General features: G+C 41.2%; 1 protein-coding gene across 2 annotated transcripts in view; it reads right to left on the bottom strand.

Moving 5' to 3' along the window:
* The window catches only part of NCEH1 (neutral cholesterol ester hydrolase 1), a 54,641-nt gene extending 33,345 nt beyond the window's left edge, over positions 1-21,296 (bottom strand). Inside the window, exon 1 of one of the 2 annotated variants that reach the window (XM_029939863.1) lies at positions 20,944-21,296. In XM_029939863.1, coding sequence (XP_029795723.1) covers positions 20,944-21,081 — 138 coding nt within the window. In that variant the 5' untranslated portion in view covers positions 21,082-21,296. The remainder of the gene's footprint in view (positions 1-20,943) is intronic. The other variant, XM_029939864.1, reaches the window with a different exon arrangement.
* Between the last annotated feature and the right edge of the window lie 369 nt (positions 21,297-21,665).

The following is a 21,665-nucleotide window of genomic DNA, read 5'->3' as shown; positions in this document are numbered from 1 at the left end:
CTTAAAATGAATAAAATCATTAAATAAAGATGAAGAAGGATAGGCAATAGTTCTTGGTTTGAAGCTAGGTAAGTGTCCACACAAGTCATAAGGGGCATTTGTTCGCTGCTTCATCCTTAGCACTTAGCACACTGCCTGACACACAGTATGGATACAAAAAACACTTGTGGAATGAATGAGTGTCCAAAATCACCCTTAGAGGTATATATTTAATGCTTGAAAAAGAAATACAGTGGTCTCCATACATCAGAAACTATTTACTGAGACATGCATTACTCTGTCTCATAAGATTACTAAAATTAACTTTACCAAGAACATCAAATCTAGAAAATGCCACAAGACTATAACAAAATTGGAAACGGGGCACCAAACTGATTATCCGGGTACCCTATGAAACAAAAAAGCAAAACAACAAAACAAAAACAAAACCTATAAATCTGGGAAGCTAATCAAATAAATCAACTTCTTAGGACAGTTAGTGATAACTCAACCTAGTTCAGATGTCTGGTGGGTTTCATTGGGCAGTTAGGCCACATTAACATAAGAAGCCAACCAAATAAATACTGTCTAGTCCATGTGCAATTCTGTAGAGAAATCCCAGTAGTTGGAACTCAGTTACATGGAGGACCATTAAAGATCCATCCCCCGGGAGCTTGTAAAGCACCTCTCTTGACCTAATTCTCTCTAATCTGGGTCTCAGCCCTCATTTGTTCATACATCTTCCCTCACCAAATTCCTTTCTGAAGGACTCAATCCTTACTAACTTATTATACAGGTGCGAAGAAAAGTATAATTTTAAAACCTAAAGGGCCTACCTATATACTCTCACTTTCTGGAAAATTGAGGAAATGAAAGCCCAGAGAAATGGGGTGACAACCCCCAACCATCCAGGTCAGTGGATTCCCAACTACAGGTTTTTTTCACTACATCTCTACCGAAAAAAGTTCCAATTCATCTCAAAGAGTTTCTGAGGCACTAATTTTTCTCTGTCTTCCCCTTCATAGCAATAACTCTACTTATTTTTGTTCTTTTAATCCCACCCTCCCACTTTGCTGTTCCATCTGCCTCTCAGGCGGAGACCTGGAGTATCCACGTTTCGACAGCATCTTTCTAAATCATGATATGCAGGGGCGCCTGGGTGGCTCAGTCGGGTAAGGCTCCAACTTCGGCTCAGGTCAGATCTCATGTTCGTGGGTTCGTGGGTTCGAGCCCCGCATCAGGCTCTGTGCTGACAGCTAGCTCAGAGCCTGGAGCCTGCTTCCAGTTCTGTGTCTCCTTCTCTCTCTGCCCCTCTCATGCTCTGTCTCTCTCTGTATCAAAAATAAATTAAAAAAACATTTAAAAAAATTAAAAAAAAAAATCATGATGTGCAATCTTTGTGGCTGTGTCCATTGACCTGATCCTGAGCTCTCTTTGACATTTCCGGCTTTCTAGGGTTTTCTTGCCTTTTTACATACTTAGAATGTTAGACTGTTAGGCTAACATTAGCTTCCCCCAAGCTGGGTTTTGTAAAAACAGTAAGAAGCTTGAGGAGATAATTTTGCACAGGGAAGAAAGAATGGAGGGTTGTGTGATGCTGTGATTAGATAACCCAGGAAATGCTGCAAATTAAGTCTTTCAGAGATTCACAACACACAAAACAGCTTTTAAAGACCCTGACAAGTCTCAGAAGTGAGAGACATTTAACTCTGCTTCCTTTTTAACTACCTCACATCTATTAACATCCCTTAAAACTGGTTTGGGACCACCTTACCTAGTCCAGTCCTGCTGGCTTACAAATCACAACTTAAACTGAATTTGAATGATTTACAGTCTCCTTCTCTTTGGGGGCCAGAGCCAGCCAGGGCTCCAATCCAGCTCTGAGTCCCAGGCCAGGGCCTACTTGCTAAGTGTTATTTCTCCTCCGCTGGCTCCAATTCTGTCTGGTCTTCAGCAGACCTAGCACCCAGCCATTTGCCCTGGGATAGACTACAAATGTCACGTAGTGTTCCTATGCATGCTTGGTCTTACTTCAGCTGGATCCTCCGTCCAATCAGATGATAGGACTGTGCTGGGTCCTCAGTTACTTCTACAGAACACTAAATGCTTGGAACTTAAGTCTTAAACTCATGTTTCCAGGGGCCAGAGCAGCTAATGCAAATGAGTAAAAGAGGTTGTAATATGTCAGGGACTGGTAGGCTTGTGGCAAACTGGAGAAACATGGCCCCACGTAAGGAAGAAGCTGTGCTCTTCTAGGTGTTTGTGTGATATGGAAATTCTGACCTAGGGTTGCCGGATCAACGGACTTTTCAAGGGAAGTTGGAAGCACAGATTGTTGTGTGAAAAGATCTTGAATTTTAGGTGTTGGCAATGAATCGAAAAATACTTGCTATAAACCATGGACCAGAGAACGTATCTGTAGACCAGTCTGACCCTCAAGCCGCTGGTCTGAAAGTCAGAACACATTTTTTCACACAAACAAGATGCCAGTTTGACAGTGTTCTATCCCTACGCCTGGATAGCAATAACTAAAACCAAGACATAAACTGCACAGAAGCAGGTTAGAGAGCAATGATAATGGACACAGGAATTATGGACAATCTGACAGTGATGATAATGGACACGGGAATTATGGACAATCTGAATGGGATTTATGGGTTCTCAAGGACTGCAGACACTGATGCACTTGTTTCTATTTAAAAGTTCTTTTCCCTTCAAAGCAAAAAAAAAGTAAAATAAAATTTATTTTCCCTTCAGAGCACAAGTTTTTCCTCATCCTTGATTTGAGTATAGTTTTCTAGTCAGAGGTAATTATGGTCATTGCTTGGGGATTACAAAAGAAATGGGGGATAAAGATTAATTTTTCTGAGATAATAAACTGGGTTAAAGTTAGAAAAAGGGAAATATATTAAAGAGACCATAAAATAATATGATGTAGTATAAGTATGAGAGAAAGTCCAAGCTACCTAAGTACTGTCTCCTTCAGCACCGTCACCACTCCCATGGATGCCAGGAAGTGGGCTATTTATGACTGGCTATTGTAATGATAGGTACTGTGCTAAGGGTCACTGGTCTTTCTCCTGGGGGCGGACAGATGTGCTCAATGCTCTGAGGTGCTCCGGATGTGCAGGGCCCTACAATGCAAGCAGGGGTGGAGGTTGACAATCCTCACACAAACTGAAAACCAAAGCAACTTCTAGAGCAAATAAATGACTTTACCCTTGCAGAGAAGTAGGGGGCACATACGTATGATCCAACACGGCTACCACTGACTAAAGTATTTCTTTAAAACTGCTTTCAGGGGCGCCTGGATGGCTCAGCCAGTTAAGCCGCCAGCTTCAGCTCAGGTCATGAGCTCACGGTTTGTGGGTTGGAGCTCCGCATCAGGTTCTGTGCTGACAGCTCAGAGGCTGGAGCCTGCTTCTGATTCTGTGTCTCCCTCTTTCTCTGACCCTCCCTGGCTCACACTCTGTGTCTCTCTCTCTCAAAAATAAATGTTAAAAAAAATTTTTTTTAAATGCTTTCAGAGACTTTCACCCATTCCTTTATAGACTCTTACTGAACACAAGTCTTCCTTCCCTGGGGCTGAACTAAAACATATTTACAGTACCGTACTGAAAAAAAGATCCACGTGTGAGTAGATCTGCGCAGCTCAGACCTGTGTTCTTCAATGATCTGCTGTACAAACGTCCATGCTGGTCAGAGCACAGCACAATGGACATTCTCTCACACTGCTATTAACCACATACAGGGAAATAACTTGGAAATAGGAAATAAGACCTGTAAAATATTTATAACTTCTGATATGGTAGTTCCAATTTAGGGTAATCATTTGAGAAAAAAACCCTAAAACCAAAAAGATTATATATTCAAATATATTCACTGTAACATTATTTCCAATAGCGAGTAACTAAATAGTCTAAATATCTGGTAACAGAGGAACAGTTAGGTTAAAACTGGTACATGCTCTTTGATACATCCATTCCAAAGGGAAGGGAATATTATGCAGTGATAATATGTGAAATCCTTTTGATAGAGGATAAGTAAGATAAGTTGTGCATAAAACTGTATATACAGTATGATAGCATCTAACAAATGTCAGCCAACATATATACAAAAGGAGAGACTGAAAGAAAATATAACACAAAGCAAATGGTGGCTGTGTTAAGGTGAGACTGTAGTCAAGTCTTTCTATTTTCTACGTTTTCTATAGCACAATCATATACCCCTTCTGGTATACAAAAACTAATTCAGTCCTGTAATTTACTCAAGAAATTATGCTTCTATGGGAAAAAAATTTTTAAAGCAGCTGTAACAAGTAGGGATTATGCAACTTAAAGAACATTCTCCACCTCCTGATATCCACCTACTATACAAACATACTTTTTACCTACTCAGATTACTGCACACTACCTCCCTGGACACACCTTTGCATGTACAACCTGTCTTGCCCATATACTGTATATACGTTCCTCAAAGATACAGAAGGCTGAATGGTAGGGTTCCATCTGCTACTGGAATTTCTCCTTCCTCTCACAACCAAACTCCTGTTCATCCTGAAGTATCCATCTCAAATGACCGCTCCTCTGTGGCACCCTGCCCTACTGACTCCTCAGTCACCCCTCCCTCCACGCTCCCCAGTTCTTAGTTCAAGCTTCTACGTTTGATACTTGTAGAAACAGATAGTGACAAAAGAACATCTACGTCCTTCACTGTTGTTCCCCAAGGACCAGTGTGTCTGGTACATCATTAGTGCACAATAGAATTGTCAATGGATTACTACAGTGTAGATTATGTTTCTCTTCACTGTTGCTTTTAAATTCATGCTTTCTGAGAAGAGCAGGCAGCTTAACCCTTACCATTTTTCTACTTAGGCTCTTCATGGAGAGGAACAGGAATCTGGGACAAAGCAAGCACATTTTGCTACTGATCCTAGTGACGAGGCCTTATTTGAGAAGTGAGATGTATGGGGAAAACTTCTTGCCGGGACATTTTTGCCACCCTCTTTACAGTAAAAGCTGTCCATGAACTCTGGATCACTCACCATTTATTCACTTAGCAAATATGTGAATGTTTACTTTGTGCCAGGTACTTTCAGGAGTTGAGTGCATGGTGATGAAACCCATAGACATGCTCCCTCCCCTCACAAGCTTCCAGCTGGCCAGGAAGACATAATGACTGAGGAGTAATTAAACAAGGCGCCTGGGTGGCTCAGTTGGTTAAGCACCTGACTTGGGCTCAGGTCATGAGCTCATGGTCTGTGAGTTCAAGACTCACATCAGGCTCTGTGCTGACAGGACACGGATATTGCTTGGGACTCTCACTCTCTCTCTCAAAATAAATAAACTTAAAAAAATTTAAAAAGGAGTCATTAAACACACAATTCCCAACAGCATATGTTCTATGGAGGGAAAGAACAGGGTAGAGCATGACAAGGAAATAGGGAAGAGACCGGGTGGTTAAAACAAGAGGTTTCTAGGCGCAGACGCACCTGCTTTGATGCTCACGCAAGAAGCTTTTGTCTCAAGTAAGGCACCACAGCTGTCAACAACTGCAGTGTTTGTTTTAAACTCTTAAACAAAAAGGACTTTTCTGAAGCAGTGCAGTGGGGAAATGACAAGAAAGACTGACTTAAAAAAGTTTTTGTTTAAGACAAAAAAAAAAAAACCCACTAAATCCACATAGCAGTAGCAAAACAGATTGTTTTCAATCAAATTATATATTTGGCCCCCAAAATTTAAATGCTATTCTACAGGTTTATCACAGAAAATATTTTTAGTAAGTAGTTTAAAGTTTCTCTCACCAAGCAGTACTGATTATTCTTGAAAACTCACACTTTCATTATACGCTTTCATAATTCTATTAGCTTACCTGGAGTTAGCATAATTAAAACAGTGGAATATAGCTTAACACAAGAGTGGATCTAGTTCTACATAAATTACATAAATATTAATTTAAATTACATTATATGTTAAATTAAATTAATAGTTCTACATAAATTACATAAGTTACATAAATATCTTCTTCAAATTACTTATACCTTTCAGAAATCCCATAGAAGGAACTCCCTGTAGGTGCCATGCTGTCCCAGGTCAGAACTGTGCACCTGCTCCTTGCCTGGAATGCCCTTACTTCACCATCTGTCTGGTGTGGTTCTTCATATGCTTGCTTTCAGACTCAAAAATGGGTGGCGGGGGGGGATGACATAGAGACATTTAACCACTGACAACACCCAAATGCAAGTTCAACTTTTAAAGCAGTTAATGTTCTATGATTTGCCCCCAAAAATGTGTTTATGGAGTTGGGAAATCCTATTGTTTTTAGAATCACTGAAAATTACAGCCACTCAGGTTCCTTCTGTAGACTTAACCAATAACAATGTTTCTCTTTTCATCCAGAATGTCTTCATTTAATTTGCAGAATTATGCCAGTTTGAATTTGCTATGTGAGGAAACAGGACAGATGAGTTATTGGTTTGAGTCAGTAAGAGCTTCCCAGGGGCTGTGAACTAAGGCTCAAATCCAGCACATGGTGTGTCCCTATAAAATACTGGCTCACTGTTCTTGACGAAAGTATAGTGTGTGCATTTACATGGTATACTGTTAACCATAGAATCAATAGGCATCAATCTACAAGGAGAAAGTTGAATATTCATCTGATGTAAACCTCATTTGGAAGCAGATAGAAAAAGCTACTCATTTGGAAGCAGATGGAAAAATTTCATTTTGAAGCAGATAGAAAAAGTCCACATTTTAAGATAGGTTTCCACACAGATGAACCAACCAACACAAATTTAAAATTAGTTATTTGGGGAAATTAACTATTTTAATTTTTCTTTCCCCTTTTTAAAATTTCTTAAATACAGAGGTGCCTGAGTTGCTCAGTCAGTTAAGCATCTGACTTTGGCTCAGGTCATGATCTTGCAGTTCACAAGTCTGAGCCCTGTGTCAGGCTCTGTGCTGACAGCTCAGAGTCTGGAGCCTGCTTCTGATTCTGTGTCTCCCTCTCTCTCTCTGCCCTTCCCTGCTCACTCTTTGTTTCTCTTTAAAAAAAAATTTAAACATTAAAAAGTTTTAAATACACATTTTAAAATATACTAAATGGGACGCCTGGGTGGCTCAGTTGGCTGGGTGTCAGACTTTGGCTCAGGTCATAATGTTGTGGTTAGTGAGTTTGAGCTCTGCACCGGACTCTGTGCTGATAGCTCAGAGCCTGGAGCCTGCTTCAAATTCTGTATCTCTCTCTCTCTCTCACCCTCACCTGCTCATGCTCTGTCTCTCTCAAAAATAAATAAGCATTAAAAAATTTTTTTAATTAGTTTAAAAATAAAAATAAAATATACTAAATTTATATACTAAATATAGACATTTAAATAAAATAAAAATAAATATACTAAATTTATATACTAAATATCTATATTTTATTAAATATCTATAATTAAAAATAAAAATAAATATGCTAAATTTATATATGAAATATATAGTACATAGATATCTAGTATATTTATTTTTATTTTTAATTATATATATATAATTTAGTATCTCAGTAATAGCCATCAGTAACCTCCATCTCAGGTTTTAATCACAAGCTATAAAGTTTATTTTGGCTATTTCCTGTCAGAAATGATAGCTCAATATGATGAACATTACCAGTCAAAACACTAGTTTTGGCAGACATCCTTGAAATCATTCCAAAAAACAGGCTACAGGTTGAGACCCTGAGATGTAAATCCACAGTTGCTTGGGAGCAGATTTTGTGGCTAATATTTTGAGGAGTCTACCAGGATGAAGGGCTGATGGGTTCCATTCTGTCCTCACGTCCCTCCATCTCTCAGGAAAATTCTACACAGTTGACTACCTTCTCCTGCTGGTTTCTTTGACGCTCTATTTCCTGCCCTCTCCGTATTTCTCTTTATTCCCTGACTCTTCTGTCCTCATTTGTTGGTACCACCTCTTCTCAGATCTAAAACTACTTTCTTCTCATTCAACATCATTTCCTTAGAGGATTTCATGTCTTCACAGGGTTTCAATTACCACTGACCTGCCAACAAACTTCTCCATATTCACCATATTTTCTTTTATATAGTTACATGCCATGTATTTTTGGCATGGATAGTAGCTCTAGGAAGGCCAAGTGCTGTTTGTTTTGTGAACTAATATAACCTCAGTGCCCAATATATGGTTGTTAATGAATGATAGAAGCCATGGTGAATTTCTTTGATTACGGTGGTCAAGTGAAGATAGCTGCCTTTAATAACTTTTCAGTACGGAAAGTCATCTTCTCCATAGGTGTTGGCCAGATCTCTAGGCCCAACAGATAGCAATCATTTAAGCAAATCCAAAGTCCTCTGTTGAGAAAAATTTCAACCCTGCTTGCAAGTCCTTCACCATTTCACAGTGTGGCAAGACGGCCCACCATTGGGACAGAATGCAAATAAAGGACTTTAAATTATACAAGATGCCATGTCACCAACTATACCTGAGGTACCTAAGTCTAAGCAACTCTTTCCAGCTGGCAGCATATTCTAAAATGAATTGATATCTTGACAAACTCCAGAGGAGATCTTTGATATAAGACAGATGCCTAAGAGACATTCAATTACTTTGGCTTTTAAAGCACTACCTCTGAAGCCAGAGCACCTGAATTAGGTTTGGTTCTGGGTGTGTGACCTAGGCAAGGATTTCACCCCTCTGTGCCTCTTCAGTTATAATATAGGAATGATAATAGTACTTACCTTACAAGATTGTTATAAAGATTGAGTTAATGTTTATTTTAAATGGTTAGAACAGTATGAGTTAGCTATGATGATGACGATTCATAGATCTATTCAGGTAGAACTATCAGCAAACTAAGGCCATGGACTCTAATGCTTTAACCATAGGAAGAAGTTTTTAGTTCTTGCTTTATACCAAGCACCATGCAAAGAATTTTATATATGTAGTCACATCTAGTCCCTACAACAAGCTTTGAGGAAGCACTGTCATTATCCCACTTTTATAGATGAGAAAAATAAAGCTTTTAGTTCAAATAACTTGTCCAACCAGTTTCACAACTAGTTAGTACTAATGCCAGGATTTAAACCCAACAGCCAAAGCCAACAGAAGTTTAAGAAGATCTATGCCTATACAGAGCCAGTCTGCTAGTAAGAATAATAACAGATTGACAAGAATATTGGTTAAAACAAAAGAATACAAAACAGCATGTTACTACTAGAGTATACTGTAGTCAAGTGTCAAAATCAGATCTGGATTATATATATTTCTATTTCAGGTACTGTGCCAAGTCCTTTACATATTAACTAATGTGTGGTAATGATGACAAACAATAAGGCTTTATATAAATAACTTCATGCAATCTTCGTTACACCATTATGGGTTAAGTATCATGACTATTTACATGATCAAGAAACAAACTCATAGGTTAAATATGTTCTTCAAGGTCACACAGCTAATAGAGCTCAGAGTCTGGATTTGAACACAGATCTCCCAGATTCTCAAATCCATGCTCTTAAGCGCTATGAAAATGGTCCCCCAAATTTGGTAAACACACCATCAGTATCCCATCAGTATCATGAAGTTTTTTGTAAAGTAAGGAAAGATCTATAGTTAAATTTGGGACTCACTGTATATTCTCTCTTTAAGATTCAAAATACATGTTAGCATGGTAGGAATTCTGAAATGTCTTACAATTAAAAAAGAAATCCGAGTCAACTCTATTTAACTCATCATTCCCCAGTTTATTTAACCATGGAACTTCTTGAGGTTAAATCCTTTAGGATTAAATTTTATTCATTCATTCATTCATTCATTCATTCATTATTTATCTATGATGTTATTCTTAATCAATCTCTGTACCCAACATGGGGCTCGAACTCACAACCTTGAGGTCAAGAGTCACACGCTCCACAGACTAAGCCAGCCAGGCATCCCTAGGACTAAAATTGTAAATGCATAATACATAAAATCCTCGAGGGCTGAAATTTGTAAACACGTGATACATCCATCCTGTGTGATGCTTTCATTATGTGGATCATACAACTAATACAAAATATTTCGGAGTGCAGGGATTGCAGGGGAGGAGGGAAGACTGAACAATCATAATAGGAAGCTGTGGAATATAGTTAAAAGGGCTACAGAGCCCCTCAGACCTGGTTCACAGCCAGCTTCCCCCAGTGGTTATTTAACTTTGCTGTTGGCTGTGTTTATAATTCAGTAAATAGATCCATTATTTTTCTAATATGTATTTATTCTTAGAGGGAAGGAGGGAATGAGTGAGAGAGAGAATCTTAAGCAAGCTCGGCATTCTCAGCACAGAGCCTAACATGGGGCTCAAACCCATGAACCCTGAGATCATGACCTGAGCTAAAATCAAGAGTTGGACGCCCAACTGACTGAGCCACCCAGGTGCCAGATCCATTATATCTGGCAGTAATCTTTTCTATTAAAAGCAAATCATTTTCTATAAGCAGAATCACTTTGCCTTGCTAAGAAAGTCCAGGAAGCAGGGGTACTGCGTCCATGGACTTACTCCTCATGAACAGGGAAGAACCGTGTCATGGAAGAACCTTGCAGTGAAAGGAACTGCAAGCCTTGGGACAGACGACCTGACCCTAGAACAGAGGAATAAACTAGGAATAGTGAGATAAACATCTTGCATTTTTGAAAAGTAGTCTTCAGAACAAAGCAAAGGTAATTTGAGTCACAAAGCAGCGATGAGATTATGGGACAGGTAGTACAGAAGAGGGTCAGTCAAATTAATTTCTCATGAAGTATTTATCTATTACCCATTCAAGAGGAAAAGGGAATGGTAGAATGGTATCAAATGAATGTGGGAATTCGCCGGCGATCTTTTAAGGAGATGCCCTAATGTTTCACTAGAAACAGGCAGATAAGTTCATTACAAATTCAAAAGCAAGTATAAATCTGTAAAAATAGTATAAGGAAGTTAGAAACCCAGAACACAACGAGGCTTGCAAAAAAAAAAAAAAAAGGTTGCAAAGGCAACAAAAATCCATTCTGGGGGAAGTTCAGAGTCACAGGCACACAAAAGCATTAAGTCTGCCCTTTGAGACAAATGATGTAACAGAGAAGACTGAAAGAAAGCAGAACCAAGAATTCCTGTTTTCTCTATAATCTTCAAACCACAAACAAATGCTAAAAGAGATAGGAGGGAAATTATGTCTATGATAGCTTAGAAAGCCTAGAAGATGGTGGGGAGCTTGTACATAAAGAAACAGTAACCTAAGGAAAGAAACACATAATGCGTGCGCGCGCGCGCGCACACACACACACACACACACACACACACACACACAAATGCTAGCAGAGTGTTAAGGACAGAGAGATTAAGGCAGATTGTGGAAAAAGGTAATGTTTCCATAAGAGGTAATTTCTGAGCAGTTATTGAAAGACGAATAGAATGTTAGCCAAAGTGTGCATGTGGGAGAGCATGAGAGGCAACAGTAACAGGAAGAAAGTTGTCATATACAAACTTGCAGGCCGTCATGGGAACACGAAGACCGGATTCAGCAGTGTGGGACCAGGCTGTGGCAGGCTCTGTGTGCCACTTAAGGAATGTAGTACTTTTATTCTGCCACTACTGCAGGAGATAAGAGGCTGGGGTGAGGGAAGGGGTGGGGGGATGGGGTTCACCGGATGGTTAACAGTCAGATTTGAGGAGAACAGGGAGTCCAGGAACCATTCTACAACTTTTGACTTGATTATGTTGAATGTTGGCAAACCAAATAAATGTAGACTGAGCATCTGTCCAGATTTGTCTGGGAATAATTCTGGTTTAAAACCATTGTCCAAGCATGATTATTAATGGCAACCTCTAGCACTGTCAAAAATGTTCTGGTTTGGACGGTAAGTGATAGGACTACCTACATGTATGTAACATGGGGATTATCCATCTGTGTTTAATAGCAATAATAGTAAACTTGTATTTAAATAGTTACATCTGTAGAGAGGAGAGTTTCCCAACAGGCATGACAGAAATGGATTACAGATGAGCCATGGGCTACGAGACATTGATATTTAAGTGTTTCATGGTTGTAAAAAGTCAAACCATTTTTCATAGCTATTCAAAATTTATCAGAGTGCATATTCTGTTTGAGAATCGTTTTATAATTTTCTAGATAAATCTTGTGAGTCCTAGCATTCAAGCCCATACAGACTGATTCCCTCCTTACTTCCCCCAGTCTCCTCTGGCATACTTCTACAAACCTAATCGAGTCTAAGGCATGAAAAAAGATTGGGAGAAGATTGGGAGACACTACTGCAGATTAACTTAACTGTGGGAGCTCAAATAAAGGTCAGGATACCGTCAATGAGGATCAAGTTATCATGAACACTCCCACACGCATGGCCGCAGGAGCTGGTCACAAAGACAGAACCAGAGACAAAAAGGAGAAACCCATCACAGAGGACTTTGTTTTCAGGTCAGCCTGGCTCAGCTGTGAGAGTGTCAAAATAGGAGTTCAGGACATTTGATTCCAGTCTCTGTTTAACTAATCATGTGATCTTGGGAATGTCACTGACCCTTTCTGAGTCTCAGTTTCCTCACTTGTTAAGTGGAAGTAATTCATGCCAGCCACTTATTTATTATAAAAATAAAATGAGGGGTGAGGTATGTGTGCTGGTTCAGTGGGTGGAACATATGACTCTTGAATTTGGAGCTGTGAGTTCAAACTCCACACTGGGCATAGATCCTACTTTAGAAAAAAACCCTTAAAATACAGATTTTGGAGGCAAAACAAGATAAGTGGAGCCCTTAAAAAATCTAGACTGCTGGGGTGCCTGCTCGATCAGTTAAGTGTCCATCTTCAGCTCAGGTCAGGATCTCAGGGTTCATGGGTTCGAGCCCTTCATTGGACTTTGTGTTGACAGCTCAGAGCCTGGAGCCTGCTTCAGATTCTGTCTTCATCTCTCTCTGCCTGCCCCTCTCTCTCTCCCAAGCCCCCCATCTCAAAAATAACTAAACATTTAAAAAACATTTTAAATAAAAAAATCTAGATTGCTATATAAATGTAAAATGTAATAATAAAAAATTATGTTTGTTAGGATCTCATTTCTCTTAGGGCTGGACTCCTCTTCCTTTGCCACTGGGGTCCCCTTGGGGTGTCCCCAGCAGGATCTCACAATCTTACTCTCACCTCATGTACATCCTTTCCCACTAGTTCCACCACCACCCATTCACCGACCACTCCCAAATGTGTATCTCCAGCCCAGCTCTCTCTCTCCTGGGCTCTGGTCTTTTCAGTGTAAGCTATTCATGAAAAGCTGTCCTTAAACTGTCCCATGGACACCTCAAACCAAGGTCCAAAATCCATTATCCTCACTTTCAGATCTGCTTCTTTCCCTAAATCAGGATCATCATCACCATTTACCCAAATTCTCTAGAGTCTGTGCCAAGAGCTACTACCTTTGACTTTTTTCCCTCCTTTATTCCATATGATTCCTCCATCAGCAAGTCTGGTCAGCTTCACTGCCAGCTGGCCAGCCAGCCTCACTTTATCAGTTCATGCTCTCACATCTCTCACCTGGATTGTTTAAGTGGATTCTCCCTTTCACCTGCTTTCTTAAACTCCCTTATCTCTACACTGTCACTGAGAAAGACTGTTCTAGAACACAGACTTGATAATGGGGTTTCCCTGTGAAAAACCTGTCAGTGGCTCTTTTCTGGGCCCACAGAGCCTTTCATTATCTGGCCTGTTCTTCCTTCCAGCCTTACCACTCTGAGGTCTAAGAGATTTTTAGTTCCTTAGCTGTATCATCCTCTGCCACTGGAATGTCCCTTCTGACTGGAATGCCCCTTCTTTCTTCCCCCTGATCTCCTCCCCTACCTCCTTCACTCAGGCCCTGTAGAAAGGCAAGCTAGTGCAACAGTTACACTAGTGTAATGGTTGTTACTGCAATGGGTCAGAGTGAAATAGGCAGGAGTTGAATCGTGATTCTGCCTCTTACAAACTGCGTCATCTTGAGTAACTTACTTTTCTTTGCAAGCTTCCTCCTTTGGAAGATAAGGAAAATAAGAATACCCACCTCAAAGAATCCTAGCATGGACTAAATGAATTGCATGCAAAGGACTTAGCACAGTATCTGGTGCAGGGTGAATGCTCACCAGATGCTTAACAGAGGTTGTTTTCACTGTAAATACTCAACCTTGATGACTCAGATTAGATTCCCAGGTGAAAGGGTCCTCAATTCTCGAAGACCGGGTCTATGTTACAGGTCCTTTCTAGGCTCTTGCAACAATCTATAAAGCCTCTGTCCTAACTCCGTTACTCAAGTGCACATTCTGCAACTGCTTATAGGCTTATCCCCCCTTCACCCCACTGGAAACTCCTCAAGATTAGGCGTGTGTCTTTTTCATTTTTGTTTTGTTTTGCCAGTTGGTGTTTGGTCAATTTTTCTTTCTTTCTTTTTTTTTTTTTTTTTGAGAGACAGAGAGAGACAGTGAGAGCAGGGGAGGGTCAGAGAGAGAGGGAGACACAGAATCTGAAGCAGGCTCCAGGCTCTGAGCTGTCAGCACAGAGCCTGACGCAGGGCTTGAAGCCACGAACCGTGAGATCTGACCTGAGCCGAAGCCAGACACTTATCCGCTGAGCCACCCAGGCACCCCAGTCAATTTTTCTTAAATGAGTGATGACTTCCAAATGGTAGGATTTTAATCCTGTTTTGGGAATACCGAAAGATGGATTGTGAAAATTTCACAGGACACAAATTAGTTCCAGAATACAGCTAGGTTTGCCACTTGGAAATTCAACTACATTTCTTAATTCTTTAAAAGCATAAAATGGAGGAAATAAGTAATATACATTTCCCATTAATAATAAGTAATATCAAATAAGTAATGTCATTCCATTTGGCAATAATAAAAATATATACTCAATATTTTAAAAGAAGTAATTGTGTATTGACAGATGCCTGGGTGGCTCAGTCAGTTGAGTGTCTGACTTTGGTTCAGGTTGTGATCTGGAGGTTCAAGAGTCTGAGCCACAGATCAGGCTCCCTGCTGTCAGTATGTGGAACCCATTTCCATCCTCTGTGTCCCTCTCTCTCTGCACCTCCCCTGCCCACACTCACACTCTCTCTCTCAAAAACAAACACTGAAAAACAAAACAGACTAGTTAAGAACGATTACTGCACTTCCACCTCACAAAAATGTCATTAGACAAGCTCAAGCCACATGTTAGAGACAGAGGTCTCACTAAAATATAATAACATAGCATTCCCGTGCTCAGGACTATATTTTAGGGTTCTCAGAAAAATAACAAGGAAAACTATAAATTAATTAGGCATTATCTAACAAACCCAGTAGCTGAATCAGTCTGACTTTAATGTTTGATTGGATCTGTCAGAAGGTGTTGCCTACAGAGCCCGACTCAGACTGCTCCCCTGTCAGGATTAATACCAATTAAATATTGTCCCTAAAGCTATTTAGAGCCTTTCTGCTGCCATGCATTTATAAAAATTCCATCAAGTCAATTAAAAAGTTGAAGTTGGTGAAATCTCTATATGAATAAATATATACACAGCAAGTCTAGAAAATGACAGACAAAACTTACATATTTATTGATGTTCTTACATTAAATTTACCAACCATTAGTACACGTTCCAGTTCATGAATGGCTATGAAAAAGGTTAACAAGTTGGAGTTCTATAGGGCATGACAGTGGAGATGTCATTTAAACCCCACTCACACAGTCCGAAGGCACGTGCATCATGCACAGAACATCCAGGTGAAGTCACATTGCATTCTGATGTTTGGGGACACTTTACTAGATGAAATACCTTGTTCAACTCATTCAAAAGCACTGTCGTCTATGAGAAATAGGGGGAACACTAAGCAAAAATACCAATTTCAACAACCTCTTTTGCATTATGTCATCAAAAAGATACATGCAGAACTAGCAAGCTGGGAGATGATAGGTGAGCCAAGCCACGCCCCTGCTCTGAACTCCCTGCAGATACCTTATTGCCTTTGGCCACCATCTTTACCGTCCTCTTTACCCTCCCATTACTTCAGGAATGCCTGTCAGCTCTTACCTTTTTAATAGCTGTTTATTAACAGGTCTTCTCCCTTCCACCAGGCTGTAGGTTCTTTAGGTCACTTTGGCATCTCCCTAGAACTGCACACAGTGGGCTTTCGATTGGTGTCACATCTAGTTGAGTGTGAAGCATGGCGCTGGGTCCCTGTGCCAGGGGACCCAGGACGCTCTTTGTCAAGAAATCTGATTTTGTCTTATAGAACAATTACTAAAATATTAATCACATTGGTATGTGTGTGCACATCAATTTCACTTTAGAAACAGGAAACCTACTAAAAATTTTTTAAATAGTTTCTTATTACATGTTTCTTATCTGTTCATTGTAGAAAAACTAGAATATACACATATGAAAATTGAAGCTATTACTTAATGGCCCAGAAAAAAAAAATCACATTTTAAATTAGATCCTTCTGCTTTTTCTCTAAGTATAGATAGACAGATAGATATACAAACTATACGTTTGGGGATATAGATATTTTAAATGGGATAATGGCATATATGCTGTTGTGTTGCATTTTCCCACTAACATACAGTAAAAATCTTCTGCGGGTCATTAAACATTATTTTATAACCTAAGTGTTTTGAATGCATAGTATTCCAAATTATGTGTGTACCATAATTATGTAATCTCTTATATTTCTTGCTTTCATTCTTTTAAATAATGCTGAAAAAAAAAGAAACCAAGGTTGCTGAATGTTCTCCCATATTTCTCATAAACAAGCAATGCTTTTTGACTAGTTGAACAAGGTTTTTGACTGTAAAATGTTTCCATCTCCACAGTTATTGCTTTGCCTATATTACTGATTACTTAAAATAAATTCATACTGGGGCACCTGGGTGACTCAGTTGGTTGAGCATCTGACGACAGCTCTTGATCTCCACTCAGGTCATAATCTCCCAGTTCATGAGATTGAGCCCCAAGTCCGGCTGTGCCAACAACGTGGGGCCTGTGTAGGCTTTGGTGTCTCTCCCTTCTCTTTTTGCCAATCCCCTACTCATTCCCCTCTCTTCAAATAATAAACAAACTTTAAAAAAATTTTTAAATAAATTGATACTGAGAGACTGTTGGGCCAAAGAATAAATATGTTTCTATTGCTTCCAATGCATTTGCCAAACTCAGCAATGTGAACTTCTCAGGATCCTCCCCATTATTTGGATTACCATTTTAAAAAACCTTTCCTTGGGGCGCGTGGGTGGCTCAGTTGGTTAAGCATCTGACTTCAGCTCAGGTCATGATCTCACAGTCCGTGGGTTCGAGCCCCGTGTCAGGCTCTGTGCAGACAGCTCAGAGCCTGGAGCCTGCTTCGGATTTTGTGTGTGTCTCTCTCTGGCCCTCCCCTGCTTGCTCTCTGTCTCTCTGTCTCTCTCTTCCTCTCTCAAAATAAAGACGTAAAAATTAAAAAACAAAAGAAAGCGAAACCCTTTCCTTGCACAGCATTCTGAGATCAGTCTCCAGAACCTTTCCAACACCCTACTTGGTCCTTCGAGAAGAGACTAGACCAATCTTCATCTACACCTCCCTCTCCCCGGCCTTTCCCAGACCTGGTGTCTGTGCCATTCTGCTCATATTATATGAAGGCTTTGCTATTTCACTGAAATTTGCCTAGCTGGTATTTTATCCCCTTATATTCTTACAGCCAAAGTGTCAACCAACTCATCTGATAAACTAATCCATGCTGATGTAAAGGGCTCATCTCCAGCAACATGTGCTCACTTTAAGGAACACATATTACCTATATCTGCAATGCATTTTATTTACCTTAAAGAGCAGTGGTTCTCAAATTTTACCGCATATTGAAATCACCTGGGGAAATTTTAAAACTACTGATGGCTGGGAAGCACCTCCCAGAGATTTTGAATAAAGCTGGTATAGGATAGGACTTAAGCATCAAGATTTTTCCCAAAAAAATGTTTTTAATGTTTATTTATGAGACAGAGAGACAGAGAGAGAGACAGAGAGAGAGAGAGCAAGTGGGGAGAGAGGGCAGAGAGAGAGTGAGACAGAACCTGAAGCAGGCTTCAAGTTGTCAGCACAAAGCTCCACAGAGGGCTAATGACCTGACCTGAGCTGACCTGAGCCGAAGCCGAAAGCTTAATGGACTGAGTCACCCAGGTGCCCCCAAGCATCAGGATTTTTAAAGCTCACTAGGTGATTTTAATGCAGATCTGTGTTTGAGATGACTTCAGAGAAAGATCTCCAGAATCTTTTTCTTAGGTAATATTAGATGACACCCCCCCCCCCAACAAAAAAGGTACAACGAACATAATCTGAATAATCTGACTCACCTGCACAGGGTAAAGGAGAGAAGAATGGGCATGAAGGGATGTAGCATTTGCCAATGACACAGAATAAAAGTAGCATTCATATTTCTTGATGCTGGGCACGTGCCTACTGTGTTAAGATGTAGGCTACACTTCACTTCTGAAGTAGCTTCCATTGCTTTTGCAATTGAGCAAATCAGCTCTGACTAAAATTATGTGGGTAACAAACTTCATGCCAAGTGATTTGGGGGTAGTTCGCCAGGTTTCAATGAGATAAGTCACTTTTACTTTACATTTGTTTTATTTCAACAAAGTTGCACAATCCCACAGATTTTCATAATCCATAGTGGACCTTTGGAACAACTCTTAGAAAACAGGCACTTAAATACATTACCTAACCTCACAGCAACTTTGTAAGGTAGGTATGAACCCTCTTTTACAAGGAAAACTGAGGGCCAGTTAGTAAGGTTAGTAATTGCCTGGCTGGGACAGGACTCAGGAAGCCCTGACTCTACCTGTCATGCTGTTATTTACTTACAATGTGTCATGTCACATGGCCTTCTCGCCAGGACAATGTGAAGTGACATTGGCAAATGCTTTACTGGGTAGAATATGCTTCTGTGTGGTCTGAATATTTCAGCTATTTCACAATTTAGAAGAAAAGTGAGAAGAGCCACTTCTATGCAAACTCATGCTCAAACCAGGGTCAGGGGAGGCTACTCGATTACCTCATTTATCTTGTGACCTGGTTTTACACTCCTTCTCATTCCCAAACAGCAGCTGAGGGCACATTCTAGATAGAGGACCACAGGGTCCACAGGCCTTGCCCTTGATGGGGTGACAGCCTATAGTTGGGGAAAAAAGGCTTTTCTCCAAACCTGGCTTTCCCCAAATTACATATGAGGAGGAAGACTTCTTTGGTGACCTGAAGAGTAACAATCTCTTTAAGCAATATAGCAGTTTTTCATGTTTTTCTTATTCTTACTATTCTTATTGTTGAAGACCACTATAACCCACCCAGGGTAAGAGCCACTGAACCCCAGAACCCCAAATTACAGAATCTCTGAAGGTAGAGAGGGACAGGAGGGCTTCCTACAAGAAGACTGCCTTTCTTTTTTTTTTAATTTTTTTAATGTTTTTTTATTTATTTTTGAGAGACAGAGAGAGAGACAGCACGAGCAGGGGAGGGTCAGAGAGAGAGGAAGACACAGAATCCGAAGTAGGCTCCAGGCTCTGAGCTAGCTGTCAGCACAGAGCCTGGCACGGGGCTCTAACCCACGAACCAGGAGTTCATGACCTGAGCCGAAGCCAGAAGTCCAACGCTTAACGGACTGAGCCATCCAGGTGCCCCAAGACTGCCTTTCTTGAAACAAATGCTAGAGAAGGGGATGGTCGCTTTCCACCACGTCAACATTACAGTAAGCAGGACGGAAGCAAGGCGATCTGTAACTGCACAGACCATTCCTAAGGGACGACAGAGGATTCTGGGGGTTGAAAACATGTCTGGATATAAGAAAAACAAATCCCTAGTAGGAATGTGCTACCATACCCTACGTAAGGAGCTTTTCGATAGGACAAAGCCTCAGGGACTGTGATTCTAAACACAGAATGGACAGGGAAAAGGAACATCAATCAGCCCTCTAGGGGGAAAAAAAACACGTTTTTTTTTCCTCTTTCTTTAGTCACTCCAGAAAAAAAAGGAGCTTACAAAAATAACCTGCGATTGAATAGTTAGAATAATAAAGCCCAGCTTTGGATGAGGATTGTAGTTCAGAATTTAGATTCTCTGGCACTAAAATGAATGCCTCTTACGGCAGAATAAACTACAGCTCTATTTTTACTATGGGGAGGAGATGCATCCCCACGATACAACAGACAGAAAGATTACCCACCAGGGTAAAGCAGAAGTGTCTTGGCTCAGGCAAAGAGTATCTGGACACACAAGGACGTAAAATAAATGCTGCAGGGCAGGCAGAAAAGTGCATGATGCAAAAACAGCGCCGCCGCCCCCCTCCACCGCCTCTTCTCTAACCACCCCGCCAGGCCTCCTGGCCTCCTTCCGGGGCTGCGCTGATAAGCACCGCATGAAATGGGAGATCCCTGCGGTTTGCTTAGACGCGCCGTACCTGCAGCCCCGGGTATGGAAAGCTCTACTGTCCGAGGACGTGGAGAGACCGCCCAAGCCCGTTTCTGCTTTTAAGGTGGCTGCATTACCAGGAACCAGAGACTGTCCCCTCAACCCCCCAACAGCGTTCCTAAACATTTAACTCCCTATCTCCTGGTCCATACAGAAAAATGGAAATGGGGGAAGGGTGGTTTCTAAAATGCCGTAAGGTGGTTTTTTGACGTTGACAACCAAGAAGGATGGGGACGTTTAGGACTGACGAAGGGTTAAACAGTTGTCAAATTCTATTCAAGAACTTCACCTTCTCGATCACCATCGCGGACGAGAAGACGCAGATCTAGCTCGCTGCTAGCGAGGAGGCAAATGCGACACCCTGAAAAAAAGCCTGACTGAACCACCTTAAAAATCGATCCCCTAAATGCGTTAGAAAAATTTGCGTCGTCTTGGGACGCGGTCCGGAAATCTCGCTTCCCCCTCCAAATATTGCTTAAGAGGGAGAGAGAATCAGCCCTGGGCTGCGTCTCACCACTTGCTGTGCGCTCCGAAAAGTCGCGTCCAGCAGCATCAGCTTCCAGGGATCGGACACGGAGCTGGGCAGGGGGATGTAGATGTAATAGGCGGCCAGCGCCACCAGGGCGGTGAGCAGGACACAGGACGACCTCATCCTCCGCCGGCTCGGCTGGCCCGCGAGTGGACGAGGGAGGAAAGGTCTATGCCACCCAAAGCCCTCCAGCAAGTTTCTGCAAGGGTCAGCCGCTTATTCACCGGTTTCTTATATGCCCAGGAGCCAATCAGAGGCGGCGTAGGGAGGAAGTCGGAGCGCTGACGTGCCCCCTCTTCGGTGCCCTTGCAAAGTGTTGCAGACGCTCCAGGTTTGAGGAAGCTCTGGGGCTGAGCTGGGCGAAGCACAGCGGACTCTGGAGGACACGGGTCTGTATTGCACGCCTGAGACTAAGGGCTCCCTCCGGACGGATCCCACACTGAAACTGGGAATCGCTTCAGTGTGATGAGTCTCTGTGTGGGTGCAAAGCGTGTGGGCCGTTCTGACTCAAAATGAAGAGACCGAGAAAGAGAATAAAAACCCACGGTCTTCCAGAGCCACACTTGCAGTGGATACGTGGTGAAAAAAGATAATAAATTCTTGTAGCTAAATGACAACCCTGTAGTACCTCTAGCATCCAAGTCTTGATTTCCAAATCTCATTCTCCAGTAAAAAGAGCCACGACTCATAAAATCATAGTTCTTAGA

The sequence above is a fragment of the Suricata suricatta genome, chromosome 5 (genome assembly GCF_006229205.1).
Source record: "Suricata suricatta isolate VVHF042 chromosome 5, meerkat_22Aug2017_6uvM2_HiC, whole genome shotgun sequence".
NCBI lineage: Eukaryota > Metazoa > Chordata > Mammalia > Carnivora > Herpestidae > Suricata > Suricata suricatta.
The sequence above is the reverse complement of the archived record's forward strand: the minus strand, read 5'-3'. Positions and strand labels throughout refer to the sequence as shown.